Source organism: Pimephales promelas, chromosome 21 (assembly GCF_988280905.1).
Source record: "Pimephales promelas chromosome 21, fPimPro1.hap1.1, whole genome shotgun sequence".
Lineage (NCBI taxonomy): Eukaryota > Metazoa > Chordata > Actinopteri > Cypriniformes > Leuciscidae > Pimephales > Pimephales promelas.
In genome coordinates, this window is record NC_142789.1 from 26,265,574 (window position 1) to 26,281,633 (window position 16,060).

At 37.4% G+C, this 16,060-nt stretch overlaps 1 protein-coding gene across 1 annotated transcript in view; it reads left to right on the forward strand.

The window, feature by feature from the left end:
* Nucleotides 1–15,838, forward strand: part of xxylt1 (xyloside xylosyltransferase 1) — a 36,415-nt gene extending 20,577 nt beyond the window's left edge. The window contains exon 5 of the mRNA XM_039674209.2: nt 12,003–15,838. Within this exon, the coding sequence (XP_039530143.2) occupies nt 12,003–12,399 (397 nt within the window). The 3' untranslated portion in view covers nt 12,400–15,838. The remainder of the gene's footprint in view (nt 1–12,002) is intronic.
* Nucleotides 15,839–16,060: the final 222 nt, after the last annotated feature.

Consider the following 16,060-nt stretch of genomic DNA (forward strand, 5'->3'; position numbering starts at 1 on the left):
TAAGACAGTTCTGAAGGTGAAACACAGGCTTCAGGGAAGGGTCAAACACAGTATTAGTATGGTGTCCCTAATAATATATATATATATATATATATACACACACATTTTGACTAAAAAACAAGATTTCTTTTTGTAAGTGTAAAAGCTATTCTGAGTTTGAATATTTTGCTTGCTGCTTTCCCAGACCTTTACAGTAATGAAATTTAATTTGCAATTAATTTGTTCTCATTTTATATATAGGATATTCAATTAGAGATTTTAACATATTTGTAGCTTGTATGGAATTTCTTGTGGGATGTGAAGAGGTTCGAGAGCTCAGGATTACTTGAGCCCTCATATATCTGTTGTGAGCCTCTCTGCTCCGACCGGACCGGGGCACAAAATGGAGTGTGGCAGGCTGGCAGCGTGCCAGGTCTGCAATCCTCGCTGAGCGCACGGCTAAGAATGAATGCAAACACAGAGCTGGGAATTCTCTAATCAACAACTACACACATCCTTTGTCTCCCTGTGGAACTTTAATTATTTGTTTTTTTAGTACTCCTGTTTACTTATTAATTGGCTTGAAGAGTAATTTTCATAAGATCTGGATGGAGATTAGTTGTTCCGAGCAGAGAAACCTTTTGTAGCAGTTTTTGATACTGCTGTCTTTTTGGGCTTCTTATGATTTGGTTCAAGCATCAGTAGGGTGACCACCCGTCCCGCGTAGCGCGTGCGCGCACAGCGTTTGAAGCCCAATTCATGCGTCCCGCAAATTGAGACCGTGTCACGCATAATCAATGCTTGCTCAAAAAAAAAAAAAAAAAAAAGTCGGTCAGTCTATCTATATCCTCGAGACCCAGGCAGCCAAACGTTGTGCCTGAACTCGTTCACGTTCATGAACTCGTTCATATTTTGGGTGAACTGAACGTTGTTGTTTTACTGCCTGTCCTGATTAACGTGTGAACTCGTTCATTCTGGTGTCTGTGAACGCACGCTCTCTCAGTTTAACTTCGTTCAATGGGGTGCCAGATTTCCAGGCGAAAACACGGCTAAAACTCACCGTAAACAGGGCTTAATATGTTGCGAAAAAACACACAATCTGGCAATACAAGCCACCAGTGTCGCACCGCGGCCGCCGTCGACAAAGGCGTCATATGATAATTTAAACGGATTTTATAACGAGGTCGGTGAAGATGGGAAAAATATTACATTTCTGTGCAAACTTTGAACTGAACTAGTTCGTTTTAAAATGTGTGAACTGTGAACTGAACTTTGAACTAGTTCGGAAACTGAGAACTTCCCCAACACTGGTTGCCACTCCCACGTGACCTGCTGACTAGGTTGATGTCAACTTTTTCCTTGTTGTCATGACAGCACACCTTGTCGTTCCGTGAACCTCTGGAGTTGTGAGTTTAGACTTTTTTTCGACTTTTTTAAAAACTGTTCCTGTGGTGTTGAGCAACTATAATTCCTGTTAATCCTATAATTTTATATTTTTATTTATTTAAAGTGAATTAATTGTAATGAAAAATAAATAAAATTAAATAGCTAAAGTAAATCGTAAGTGGAAGTGCATCTGTCAATTCATTTAATGTTCAAAATATTAATTTTATTTAGAAAAAAATACACATTGGTTGGCCTATTCATGAGAATATAAGCAATTACACATGTTTAGGGAATAGGGCATTATTAATGTATGTGCTAAGGTATGTTTTTTTTTTTGTTTTTTTGAATTATTCATGTACAAACAGTAAGGCAATAGTAACAATTCTAGATATGGGTAAACCACTATCAGAGTGGGGTGGGGGCACCGCCGCGCCAAGCAGTGTCCCACATTGTCCCTCAGAAACATACCCTTTGTCCCCCCTTGGGCTTATTAGCAGGTGGTCACCCTAAGCATCAGTGTTTGGTGTTGTCAATATATATGTGGGTTCTTTTGACCACAGCAGAGGTCTAGACATCTTTTAACTAAAGGTGTGTGGTGGTTTTACACCATATGCAGATTTAATGCTATGGCTGCTTATTAAATTGTGCCGTTTGCTCCTGAAAATCCCCAATATCTGCTAAATTTAATATTTGAATAGTAAACTCCTGAGACTCAAAACAAACAAATGGACTCTAGAGGACAATCTTTTCAGATCTAATTCCCTGCTCCATCATTGTCTGTCAAAGTGCTTTAATTTAATTATCACTTAAATGTTAATCTTTAAAACAGACTATAGTCATATATTTATATAGTTTTTCCTATAATAGCATTTTTATGCAATTGTTTTAATAGAGGGAAACGAGATACATTTCTAGTTTCAACATTATATATTCTTCAAATATTCCCCTTTAAATGCAATAAGTATTAGCTGTATGCAGAGGGACCCATTTGGTTTTAGACCTTTGAAAAATGAGTAATATTCAACAATTTCAAAATGGACCCACATTAAGATCCCTATATATGGGATCGAACCATATAGGTCCTGAAGATTTAATTTAGAGTTACAGGTAACTTTGGAAAAACAATATTAATGGCATTCAGACAGGTATGTTCTGACAATTAATATTTTGGCTTTCATCACAATTTATGTTTGTCTTTATTCAGTCAAATATATAAATCAAGAATTTGAGCCAGGGAAGTTTCTGACACTTGGCTTTTTTTCTTTCTTTCTTTGTTTTAATACACACTGCGACCAAGCAACTGTGTAAAAGTGGTGGGTACATGTCCTGTCAGAATGCTTTGTGATGTCCAGTGTGTTCTGTCTTGTCTAACTGTGTTCTTTTTGGACTTTTCGCCGTCACATAAGCTTTCTTTGCCTGTGTTCTCTGTTCTTTCTATGTTCTTTTGCTGTGTCTGGAAGAAGCCCCTGGTGTTTTGATGATGGGCACTTGTCTTGCATCTATCGTTTTAAGGGTGTTCTTGTGTCATTTTCTCTGCTGTGATTTGTGAAGGGATTGCCTGCTGTCCGTGTTAATTACAGCAGCAGCGAGTCTTGTCTTCACACAACCATTTAAGGTGCTGTCAGTCTGTTATTTTACACATGTTCAGTCAAACACACATTAACATCTCAGCTACATAGCCTATATTTACGTCTTCCCAACCGCCCAGACTAAAGATTGGTTTTCCACCAAAGAATTGAAGCATCAGACTGAAGAATTTTGTAATGTTTGCTGGAGCACAAAACAAATCTGCTCCAGCTGGACATTGTTTGTCATTAATCTCAGCATGTGCAGATTTGGCAGTCCAGTCAGACTGTCCATGTGCTCACGAGATAACTTTAATTCCTGCTTGTGTGATGAAGGTTTCTCTGAAATGTCTAAACAATATTTTTTAATGTTCACAATCATTATATTGCATTACTGCTGTTGGACATTGTTATTTGACAAAGTAAACTTGAGAGGGCATTATTGTATAGTTGAAGAAACTTTGCATAGTTCAAGCTTATAAACTTAAAGGTCCCCTGTGGTGAAAATTAAGTTTTTAATGTTGTTTATAGGTTTGTGGTGTTTTAAAATGCTTTAAGACAAACCATGTGAACCATGTTTACTTGAATAAAGTTGATAGAGTGGATATCTGGTGTAAAATGTGAGTGGAGGCGGGGCTAATTTGCATACTCATGGTACTGCGTATACTAAATGAGGCAAGGCTTTATTCACAGAAAAGAATGTTTAAATATGTTATTTTTGGTGAGTTTTAAGGATTAATATTATTGACTACAGGGGGACTAAATTTACATGCTAATATGCGTTAAACTGGGCGGTGTTTTCATTGTTAGTTTTCAGTCTTTTTTTCAATTTCCAGTTTGTCAAACCTACTGATCAGAAGCTTTATTTTTCCTGTATCGGTATTGTGATGACCTAAGGACATTTATTGGAGCTGTACCATTGGCTAAAATGTTATATTGTTCCAATTTTTTTTTTCAGGAGTTGTGATGCCAGGCTTTTTTCTTTCAGGACAGGAAGTATTTGCAGAAACAGTCAGACCTTGTTGTAGTGCTTACTGGACTCCAGTCTATACAAACAGATTTCTATCAGTTCTCCAGTCCTGTGTAACCAGAGGGCTTTGTCTAGCCTCAGGGTCTGCAAATTAAGACCCGTGTCCAGTCCGTAAACACTCCGGCTCCGGATCTTCGTCACTTACCACATCTGTGCCCATCCTGCTCTCACTTACTGTATTTGGCACCACGTCATAACCGCTTCATGTTTTTTTTTTTTGTTCTCTTTGCTCCCTCTCTGTTCTTTCTCTGCTCTGAGATTTAACATTGTTTGGAAGGAAGTCACTCTTGCTGTCTGAACCAGTTGCCCTGACAAACATTTTGTGTTTAGATTTTAACCGTGTTTGGATTTGGGTTGAGACGTTGCAGAGTAGCTGGTTCTGTGCTAGTACATACGCTAGGGAACATTTCTAGTCAATTTTACAAAGAAACCACAAGTAACACATTTAATTCAGTAATCGTTAATTAAACATGAGATTTGGAAGTAGGAATTTTGAAATAGTATAAGTATTGTTAACTAATGTAGTTTTGACAAATGAAACCTTAATGTAGTGTTACTGACATGCCATCTGACCAATACAATACAATATTTATTTATAAAGTATATTTAAAAACAACCAAGGCTGACAAACGTGCTGTACAGAACAGAAAAATGTTAAAAATAAAACTTGTGACCAACTCATACTTGCGGGTCCCAGTTAGGAGTCTAGTGTTTTTTCACTAGCTGTAGACGGGAGAGGGAGTACTGAGAAACACCAAAATAAAGTGAATTAAATTAGTCTAGACGAGTTGTTCTGAAAGCATGAATCACTGTTTGAAAGTTACTCTGGGATAAAAAGGGTTTCGCTTCAGAGAGTTGGCGAAGATGAAAAAACATGATTTTACAACAGTACTGATCTGTTTATGAAATTTTAGGTTTTGATCAAATAGAATTCCCATATTTCTAGCGCATTGAATTTCATATGGGGCATAGTCAACATCAAGCTCACAGTATTCCTTGGGTCCAAATAGAATTATTTCCATTTTATTTTCGTTTAAATTTAGAAAATGTCTTGAAAGCCAAAGCTTAAGGTCATTTAAACAGACCAACAGGGGTTGTAAAGCATTTTTTATCGTTTTGTTTTAAGGGAAAATAGATCTCATCAGCATATAGATGAAAGCATACTCCAGAGGTAGCGTGTACAGAATAAACAAAACCGGCCTGAGGATCGATCCCTGTGGGACTCCACAGTTTAGAGGAGGAATGATGACCAATATGAATACTAAAACATCTCTTGGTCAGATAAGAACAAAACCACTGTAAGACTACGCCACGAAAGACCACAGATATCATCAGACGTCTCAACGGGACCTCATGACAAAATCAGATGCAGCACTCAGATCTAATAAAACCAAAGCCATGGATTTCCCAGAACCGGCTTCTGTAAAAAAATCAAGTGTAGAGTCAGTTCTGGCAGGTCACATTAGCCAAGCTCGCATCAGCTGACTCTCAGCTGATCCACGTCTACCTATAGGAATATAACGCCAATCACTGTATACATGTGTAAGCTCCTTCAGTATTATCATCAGCTATCACGTTTCTCAGGAGCTAATTTCCCTCCTCCATCCCCATTTGGTATTCTGATTCCCCTTAAATCAGAAGAAATTCTCGAAATATGTTGTACTTTAAAATCTTGAATTAATGATATCTGCAATACAGTCATGTTGGTTCTGTTCTGTTAACCCTAAGGGGGGTTATTGCTGCTCTTATCCTTGCTAGGCTGCATGGATGCACAAGGAGTTTTCGCCCAGAACGGAACCATACCGCCAATACAAATTAGCAGTCGTATTTGACGATAGTGGTCCTGACAGAAATATAGCTTAAAACGCTTAAATTTTAGATTAGAAATAGGATGGAAATTAGAAACAGAGGGAGGATCCAAGTTTGTTTTTAAGACATGGCATCACCACATTAGCTTTGAAACTGTTAGGAAAGGACCCAGTAGACAGACATTTGTTAATATCCAATAACAGGCCAGGACCAACTCTGTCCATACTTTGTCTCTGGAAAAAAGGTGGAATAATATCCTGAGAACAGAGGTTTTAGGTGACCAACAATTTCATGAGTCCAGATCAATTGGCTCCAACTCAGGCCAGATGGACTAACTTGCATAGTATATACAGAGTTTGACAACTGAGATCTTAAAGTTGTGATCTTATCAACAATTTTTTTTCCAAAGATGAGTTTATGAGTTTTAAGTTTGCGGCCTTTGCCCCTTTCTGGAACAAGTTGTACGAGTTTTTCAAAATTTCATAAGAAATCTGCAATCTAGAGTTTAGAAATCTCTCATTTTTTTGTTTCATGCCTTGATTTAAATTGAATTTTATGCCAGAACTCATGCAAGTTTTCACAAGGATTCATTTCCCCTGTTATTCCTCCATCAGGCTTGCATCTTTCCTGCCTGTCTCACTCACTCTCTTCCCCCAATCATTCTTTTCCTCCGTCCCAGTTAGTTCCTGACTTCTAGAGCTGAGCGTTGATGGATGGGTCTTCCCGTGGCCGTTGGCACTGAAATGCTCATCTTTGATGACGCATTAAAATTCAGCTGCCTTCTCAGAGTGCCTTGTTTAATATTTCACAAACTTGTTGCATAAGACCCCTCTTGCTGATTCTGTTCATATACTCTGCAGGGAATTCCAGCAAGTCTTATCTTTACTTACCACACTGATTTTATAGTAATATCATTTTTGATATTTTGTCATTGTTGTTTTGTTGGTACTTTGATTTCTTGAGATGTGCATTGTTATGAAAAGGATGAGTATGCATTAAATGTATTAAGTGTATGTCTTATAAGGAATAGTTAATTATTGTATTTGAGTGCAGAATCACTGTCATGCTCGTGGTGACACTGAAAGAATTCCTGCTACTCTTGCTGGATCATATAAATCACAGTAGATCAGATAACATTATTCAGCTTTGAACTTTAGCCAAAGGCTGTGTCAAGATTAAAAGTAGCACGCTACATTTCAATGATCAGCAGGCGGTAAACTTTTGATCTTTGGTCCTTGTTCGAGGTAAACTATTGTTTGAATGTGTGTGATGTCCATATAACCGTGTCACTACTAGTTCTTTTAAGTGAGTGTAAACTCACTTATAATGCAACATCCTAATAATCACAGGCATCCTATTTGGACATTTGACATGGCAAGTGTCTGCAATGTAACATGTTGCTAAAAACTAACAATACAACAATCTAATAAGCATAGAATGAAATTATATATATATATATATGACCTTTTCCTTTTTAATTTTTTGTGTGTATGTATGTGGATGTGTGTGTGTGTGTGTGTATATATATATATATATATATATATATATATATAATATATATATATATATAATATATATATGACCTTTATATAAAATGTTTTATTTAGATATGTTATAATATATATATATATATATATATATATATATATATACATTGGCACAATGTACTTTTAAAATAAGGAATAAAGAATTTTCCATATAGATTTTTCTTACTGGTATTTCAGCTGTATTTTGAATTTCTCATTGCATTGTATTTTACAGTTAAAGGAAATAAACAAAAACTTAGCGGATAATGTTCTGGCAGAAAATGACCAGTATCTTATTTGTTTTTCCTACAGATTTTCTTCTTCCATTGTTCATTAGATGTTATGAGAAAACTGTGAGGAATGACAGCATTGTTTTTGTTTCTGAACCTGTTTTTTAGGCACACAGACATTTCTGTTCTTGTAAAACACAAAGAGTTTGGCACAGAATGTTCTTTCATTTTTTGAGAGGCGCTGTTTGACATATTTCAAAAAGGGGTTTGGCTGCCTCTGCTTGAGGCAAATGGCAGATCATTTCCAGTGGCAGGTGCAGTGCAAACCATTGAGAAAGAATGACAGAAAAATTAGTTTGCAAATATTGAGTTAGATTTTTGTCAAAAATAACTTTTTTATGGTGAATAAAATCAAATAAATAAAGGTGATTTTCATTTCTCTCCCATTTTTAAGTCTCCTCTGGTTTTCGCACCGATTTTAATGTCCTGAAAAGCAATGCATTTGCATTTAATTTGTTTTTAATAAAGAAGAAAGCTCTGAAATACTTGAGCACCAGCAACTAATTGCAGTTTACTGTTGTCAGTTGAGTGGCTCTTGTGCACACAAGCCACATGGTGTTTTTCTCTGCAGAAGCTTTCACGATATATTCATTTTCAAAATCTTTAATCAATGCTGTTTTTTTCTTTGTTGGAGTTCTGACATGAGAAATGGATTGTGTATAATTGCATAATGCTGTCATTTCCAAGAATGAAACCATTTGAAGGATATGTTTATTTCATGTGTAAAAGCCCATTGGGCCTATTAGCCTGTAAGAGGCAGTGGAAATTATTACCTCGTTAGTGGTGTTTCTTAAGGCTAGCTTCACTCTTACTATTGCCTGATCATCAGGATTTGAACATAACTCTAAAATCTAAACTTTTATCAAACCCCAGAACCACGGGCTGTAATTATGCACAGAAGTGTCCATGTTTTTAGTGCTTGGCTTGAATATATATATATATATATATATATATATATATATATATATAGGTCACCCCATCTTATTTTTCTCATTTCATTCCAGACCAGTATCTGTTCTTCTTTGAAACATTAAATATGCTGAAGAATCACTTTGTTGCTCCTTTCCATTCCAGTGAAGAAACACTGACAAGGGTCTGTCAAGGACAACAACAAAAAATATGGACAAATAGTTTATTTAACTGAAAATCTTGGCTCTCAAATCTCATTTGGGGGTTTGTTTTTCTTTGTTAGAACTTATTTTATTTAACTTTTAAGCATGCATTCATACATTTATATGTTTTTATTTGTAGAATAACTTTATTAGTTTATATTATAGTTTTCAGATTTATTGTTAGTTGCATACTTTTATGGTGCTTTTGTCCTTTTTATGGGAGAAACAAAGCTTTTCAAAAATTTGAGTCAATTAAATCAATTGCTTCGCAAAATGATCAGCTGATTCGAAGCACTGGAAACGCCATTCGCTGATAAAAAACATGGAATTTTTCAACCGTTATGTCTTAAAGAAGCCTTATTTACTGAAATAATGTGACTTTGGCGGTTTCATCTTTCATTACTGGTTTGAAAAATATAATGCAAAGGTTTTAAAAAGCCATCATTAAATACATTTTTATCTTAATTTTTTTTTACAAAATAGCAAAACTAGAAAGAACTTCATAACGAAATGGAACAATGTCAGTGATGACCAAAATTTTATTTGTTGGGTAAATTATTTTGCTTTAAAGTGTACCAAATTATTTTAATTGTTAATTTATGTTGGCAGCATTTCAAAAATAAATGTGCTGGACAGGCCTTTAAACAAAAGAATGAACTTGTACACCTGAACTTTATATTAAAGATTTAGTTCGAGGAACAGCAGCATCGAAGCTTCAGAAGGTTAGTGTTGTCTTGTTCTTGTTTACCTGTGCTCCTGTTGACTCTAGCAGGCCTTCACTTTGAAATGCTCCCACTAAATTTGAGTCTCTGTGAGAAAGATTAAAGCTTTAAGTTTGTGGTTCTGTTCTCCTGCTGTCAAATGAGTTGTCCAGGAGCAGCAGCTTCAGAAATCTCTTTGTTGTTTCCTACCCAGCTTGGGCTTTTTAGTGCAATAGAGGATCTATGAAGTTCAGTAGAAGCTCTGAGGAATTCCCTGCAGGGGGCATTGACTTGATGGATCAAAGCTACTTTGAATAAGCCTAGATTTAGCGCTCTACAGTCTTCGTTGTGAGCAGTGCATGGTCTTGGACTTTCACCAACTCTTATGCTTCATCACCGCAAATTCCCAGTTCAAAAAACATGCTCGGATTTTCCACACATGCCCATAAATTGAGTTCGCCTCAAGCTTATAGCCTTGGGTCAATCTCACGTCAAAGTCTCAGATTAAATTTTTCACTTTCCAACTTCATACTTCAAAGTTATAATGATAAAGCAGTTCTATGCTGTTTTAAGTACTTGTTCAGGCAGAACTGTGGGTTCTGGTTCTCTGTTGTAGAGCAGCTCTATGTTGTTTTAGACATTAATGCTTGTTTTTACTTATCTATGATTTATGCATCCTACACCTGAAATATCATTCTTCTGCTATTTTCAGCGCACCTTTTTTTTTAGCTTCACTATTTTTCATTGAAGTCTCTACTCCCTGAAACAGCACTACTTTCACCTAGTTCATGAGATAAAAACAGATTTATTTTTAAAAATAAAAGGACTCTGTCAAAGTCCTTTTAGGCCAGTCCTGTCGAATGGGGTAATCCATCTACTGGAAGTTGAGCTGCCATCTTGTAGCAGAACTTCACTTGCATTAGCATTTCCATTGACTCTCATTCATTTTGGCGTCACTTTGACTGCGAATAACTTTACATCTGAGGCGTTTGAAGACCCCATTTGTCCTTTATTTATTTCTAAAGAAACGCGACAATGTATTAAATGCTCCATTACCTTGTAGCTTATGTTATAGCCAGGTAGAAGCAGTTTTTTGTAAAAGTAGGCTAACGATTGCATTGCGTCATAACCAAGCGACACATGCCACAGCCACTAGAAGACAGATGGGTTGCTCACGTCACATCTACGTCGTCAAGCTCTCTTTGAGTCTGCGTGTCAGGAACGGAAGTCCTAAAAAATCGCCAAAAACGGGCTTCACTTGTCTCAATGGAGTTCCAATGAGATGGCTCTGTCCTCTTCTTATACTGTCTATGGTCCTGCCACTCGGCCACCATCTTGGCAAAGCCTCCAGGTAGCTATTTCGGACTAACAAGACCAGGCTCCTATCTAAACGAATGGGCAGAGACTCAGAACTGCACTTTGACTAGTCACAGGGACATAAAACTGCTTTTATAGAAACAGTAATAAAATATGATAAAAATCGCTGAAAAGGGTTAAAATCGCCTTTATCCCCACAGGTTATATTTTTACGGGAGATTCCGGGAGATTTTAACTAATTTGCCGTCGTCAGGGAGCGCTATCAATCTGCCGGAGACTCCCAAACTTCCGAGACTTGCGACGTCTGATATTTACACAACTAAAGCCCCGTTCACACTACACGCGACGTGATACCATTTATTTCAATGGTGAGCGGGCGACTTCTGGCGACACGCGCGACAGCGACCCTTGGCGACCGGTGGGGCGTGTCCAGCGACGCAACAAAGTTGAGAAATGTTTAACTTTATGCAAATGAAGGGCGATTTTCGCGAACGATAGGCTTAAATGTTTCCCGGCTTGACTGTTAAAAGCAGACGATTGGCTTCCCAGCGGTAAGGGGCGGGGCATGTGTATACAACCGCCATCTTTGGTATTACGGGTTTTCCCTATATAGTTGTATTTAGGCCGTGTGTCCACCAAAGCGTTTTTCTACGCGCCTGGCGTACGTTTTCAATTGTTTTTAATGGGAGCGCTGTGTTTTTTAAACGCCATGAGCGTAAGGAGGCGCTGAGCATTTTTTTCACGCTGAAGCGTTTTATACTAATGTTCAACTTTGGATAAAACGCAGCGTTCATCAATGTCACTTTTTACCCAGCCGTCCAATCACAGTGGAGGAGGGGCGGGACTAAACCACACTGCCCAACTGTCACGACATTCTTTCTGTACAACGACATCAACCAACAGAGCTTTAACCAAACAAAATGGGTGAAAAATACATTTTTAGTGTGAAACAAATTATCTGCGAAATCAGTTACAATTAAACTGTGCTGCGGATATTCTACATCATAGCAACGAAACGTCTCAACGGATAAAAACGCTCTCAAGCGCCCAAAACTCGGCATCTTGGGGTTTTTAGCTGGCTAAAAACGCTTTGGTGGACACACGGCCTACGGATTGAGGAAGTGGCATGTCTCTATATAAATACTGTAGTCTCTGGCTGTGTCATCAATTTTCCCTTTTTAAGTTAAAGGGTTATGGGTTTGTTCACATCTGTAAACCTAGGTGTGATACTAAAGCTTTAATTCTTTGCTTGAATCTTTTTTCCTCTGTCTTCTCTGTGTGTCGTAGGCACACATTCTGGCAGTACCGCAAAGAAAATCCCAAGTCCCACGTAGGCGACCCTCCACCAGACGGTCTGCCCGGCTTCAACAGCGGCGTAATGCTTCTGAACCTTGAAGCCATGCGTCGCTCGACCTTATACAACCAGCTTCTGGATCCCGGGCGGATTGCCCAGCTCGCTGAGAAATACCACTTCCGAGGGCATCTGGGCGATCAGGATTTCTTCACCATGATCGGGATGGAGCACAGGGAACTGTTTTACCCACTTTCATGTGGCTGGAACCGACAGCTTTGCACTTGGTGGAGGGAACATGGGTACGGTGACGTCTTCCAGCTGTACTATCACTGCGATGACCCGGTGCACATCTACCACGGCAATTGCAACACTCCTATACCTGATGATTGAGGGTTTTCGAATGCTAAATTTTTGATTAAACTCGAGTTTTTGTTTGCACATCTTGAACAAACCATTTAAAATCAAGTGGACCGAGGCAGAAGTGACTCGTTGTTACAGGTGCTAATAGGGTAGCATTCCCATGCCTACCACATTTAGACTATATACTCCAGCCATTACCACATTAATCATTCAACACACTTGAGGCTATTGATGCCTTTCCAAAGTTGCTGAAAGAGATGCTTTAATACTGGTTCTTTTTCTCTTTCTAAATTATTCAGCACTCTCTCGGTAGTTTCCTCAATCAGGTGTCTCACCGAAATGCTCTTAGACAGCAGGTTTGGAAGGAGCCAATCAGAGCGCCTCTCTGTATTATTTACAGGTACAGTTGCTCTCTCGCAGTCACAATAAGGTACCGCTTATGTCCGTAAAGCACTTTAACTCTTTTAATTTTCAATTTGACCTGTTTAATTTCAACTTAAACTGTCTTTAGTGTTTTATGCCACATTCTCCACTCCATTTCTCGTTTTTTTGCAGCGATGATGAGAAAAGATGGGGAGAAAAGGGTGTTGACCCACTTTCCTGAGATTGTTGCGTGTGTGAGCGCTGACTTTGGAAATCAGTTTTCTCTTTGATGTGCAACTGTATCGCCTTAGAAAAGCCAAGATACACTGACTGGCCAAAAAAAGTCGTTGTTTGGATTTAAATAGGCAAATGTAAGAGTCCATGATTGGATCATGCAGTGATTATGTTTCTAGCATGTTATATATTGGGCAAAGGTTCTTGCATTGCCAATACAAGATCTTGACCAAAAATCGATAGAAATCAAGAGTTGTTGTGATGTCGTTTCTAGGTCTTGTATTGAGTCCAGCGCTCTGTAAAGTTTCCTCCTGCCCATCACATTGACTTTCAATGAATTTTTGGTCTAGACACAGAGTTGCCAATTCATGTGTGAAAATGATTCTTCATGCTCCTCCCAACCATTCTTTCACAATTTGAGCCTGACGAAACTTGACATTGTCATCCTGGTATATGGTTATGATGTGTCTTTCTACATGGTTGTCTCCATCAATTAGGATTAGAAGAACTGTTTCCAAACATATAACATGCTAGAATCATAATGTAAATCCAAACAGTGACTTTCAGAGCATCTGATAGTTGGTCTCATCAGGAAAACGTTTTTGCCGCGGTGCTCTAATCCGCCTGAGAAATGTGGAAGTGGGATTTGCTGGAGTACTCCAAAGGGAACAGCCTCAGCCCTCAGGGAGATGTGCACTAGATTTCGAGGACAGAGCACTAGCTGTTGTGGTTGGCTGGCATTTATTGAACGATGTTGCTATTGGCAAAACTCTGCACGGGATTGTGTGAAACGCACGTCATAATCTCTGCAAAGTAAAACCAACAGCCCGCAGAGAAAGAACTTAGAAAAGACTCCTCACATGTGTTGCCAGGCAGCCGTTAGATCCCGCTTCGAGCTCTTCTGTGTTAATAATTGAATATTGTGAAGTTAAGGACTGCGTGTTTTGGGCTTTTCAGTTAAGTCGTTTTTTGTTTAGGTGGGAGTGCAGTCATGTTTTCTCTAGCCATTTCTGTTATCGAGACCTACTTTCGCCTGATTAAGTTAAAAGCAAAATGTTTAACTTATTAACCTTTAATCTGCTGGTCTCAGCAAAGTTTCCAATCACATGAAGTATTCGAACCTTTTCCCCTGTTTTATTTCTTGTGTCTCATTCGTGAAAGATGAGCAGAGCAGATTTTGTACATTTATCATTAAAAGGTTTTGGGTCGGAAAGATTTTTTATGTTTTTGAAAGAAGTCTTATATGATCACAATTTTTTTTTTTTTAATTTATTAAATTTTTTTTTTTTTTTTACTTTTTAATTTAGTTTAAAATGTAATTTATTCCTGTGATCATTACTCTAGTCTTCAGTGTTACATGATCTTTCAGAAACCATATGCTGGTTTTCTGCCAAATAATCATTTATTATTATCATAATTTATGTTGAAAACCGCTGTGCTGGAAACTTTTTTTTTTTTTTATTCAGGATTATTTGATTAACAGAAAGTTCAAAAGAACAGCATTTATTTGAAATATAAATCTTTTGTAACATTATTTAATTACACTTTTGATACATTTAATGCATCCTTGCTGAATAATAGTAATTTCTTTTAACAACAAAAAATCTTAATGACCGCAAACTTTTAAATAGGCAAAAAATCTAGTCACAATTTGTTTTATGAACAATTTACACAAAAGTGATTTATATTGTGTGTGTACCTTGTTTTTTGTGAACAAATCTTTTTCAAAGGAACCACTCAGGGAAGATTGATGGAGCAAAATAAGTTCTTAGTATGAGGAAATTATGAGACAGCTTCCACAAACTAGACTTATACCAAACAGGTTATTTTTCTCAATATAACCACCTGTTTGTCCTTCAGTTTTGAGTATTGAATGTAAAACACTCACTTGTTGTGTCATGGAAATTGAATATTGCTCATGAACAAAATTCCAGAAGTGAAGTAGCACCAAATTATAATATATCTAATATATCGTTCTCTTAATTCAAATGTATTGTTGGTCAGAATAAAATGTCCTGGCATTTCCTAAGTTTCTTTCTCTTCCTATGAGCCATAGTCTACATGTGTTTGCATGTTGTAGTGTGGCTATATCAAAATCATTAGATAACTCTCTGTAATTTGATCAAGCATCCTTATGTGTTGCACAGAGGCCTGTGTCCTTCATCCCAGCTTCAACTTGTTCCAATTTTCACAACATTGTCTGAGCCGGCAGTGTTTTGCAGCATTGGTGTCCAGGAAAGCGTCGATGTGACCTAATTTCTGTCACATAACAACACAAATGCTCCTCCTGTTCACCAGCTGCTTCTGAGAATCTTCTTCTGCCCTCCTGCATTAAGTGCCCTCATGTTGTTTTTTCAAGCCCTATATGTACATGTTTATGCATAAAGCATCTCAGAATGGCAGTCTAGAAGGATCTTGAGCAGTTTATATTAACTTCATTATGATTAACAGCAAAATGACCGGCCAATCTCCACATCTGCCACAACATCAGTACTATTTTACTATTTTTCCTGTCGTTTTGTCGTAAACTCATTTGCGGTCTGTGGGCGGAGCCGTTTACACGACACCATTTTCAATTAAAAACGGAAAACTTTTTCTGGCTTTCATTGGCATGACAACTGTTTTTGAGAGCCTGAAAACTCAAAAGTTTTGAAAACGTTTTTTCAAAAGTGCAAGTTTTTTGTGTAAACTAAAAAAAATTGAATTTGCAAAAGCGGTATTAAGTGTTTCTTTACAATGTGACTTCGCCAGCTGGCCTGGAAACCTCAAAGCGTTTATCTTATCCATTTTTCATGCGGTTTATTGTACATTTTATGTTTTAATCTATTGATTTAAGTTTTTTGTGGTTTTAATTTTTTTTATTCATTTAGACACATTTGCCATTAATTGGTTATCAGCTACTGTATAACATTTAAAGGCATAGTTCACTTTGAAATAATTTGATATTTTTAGGTCAAACTGTTCATGTCTATCAGTCATATAGTGGAGGTCTATGGTCACCACCTCAAAGAGCATGCACAGAGAAGTCCAAATTAAACATGATTTAATGACTCGTAAGTCGTAAATGTAAATTTACATTTGCGAGTCATTAAAT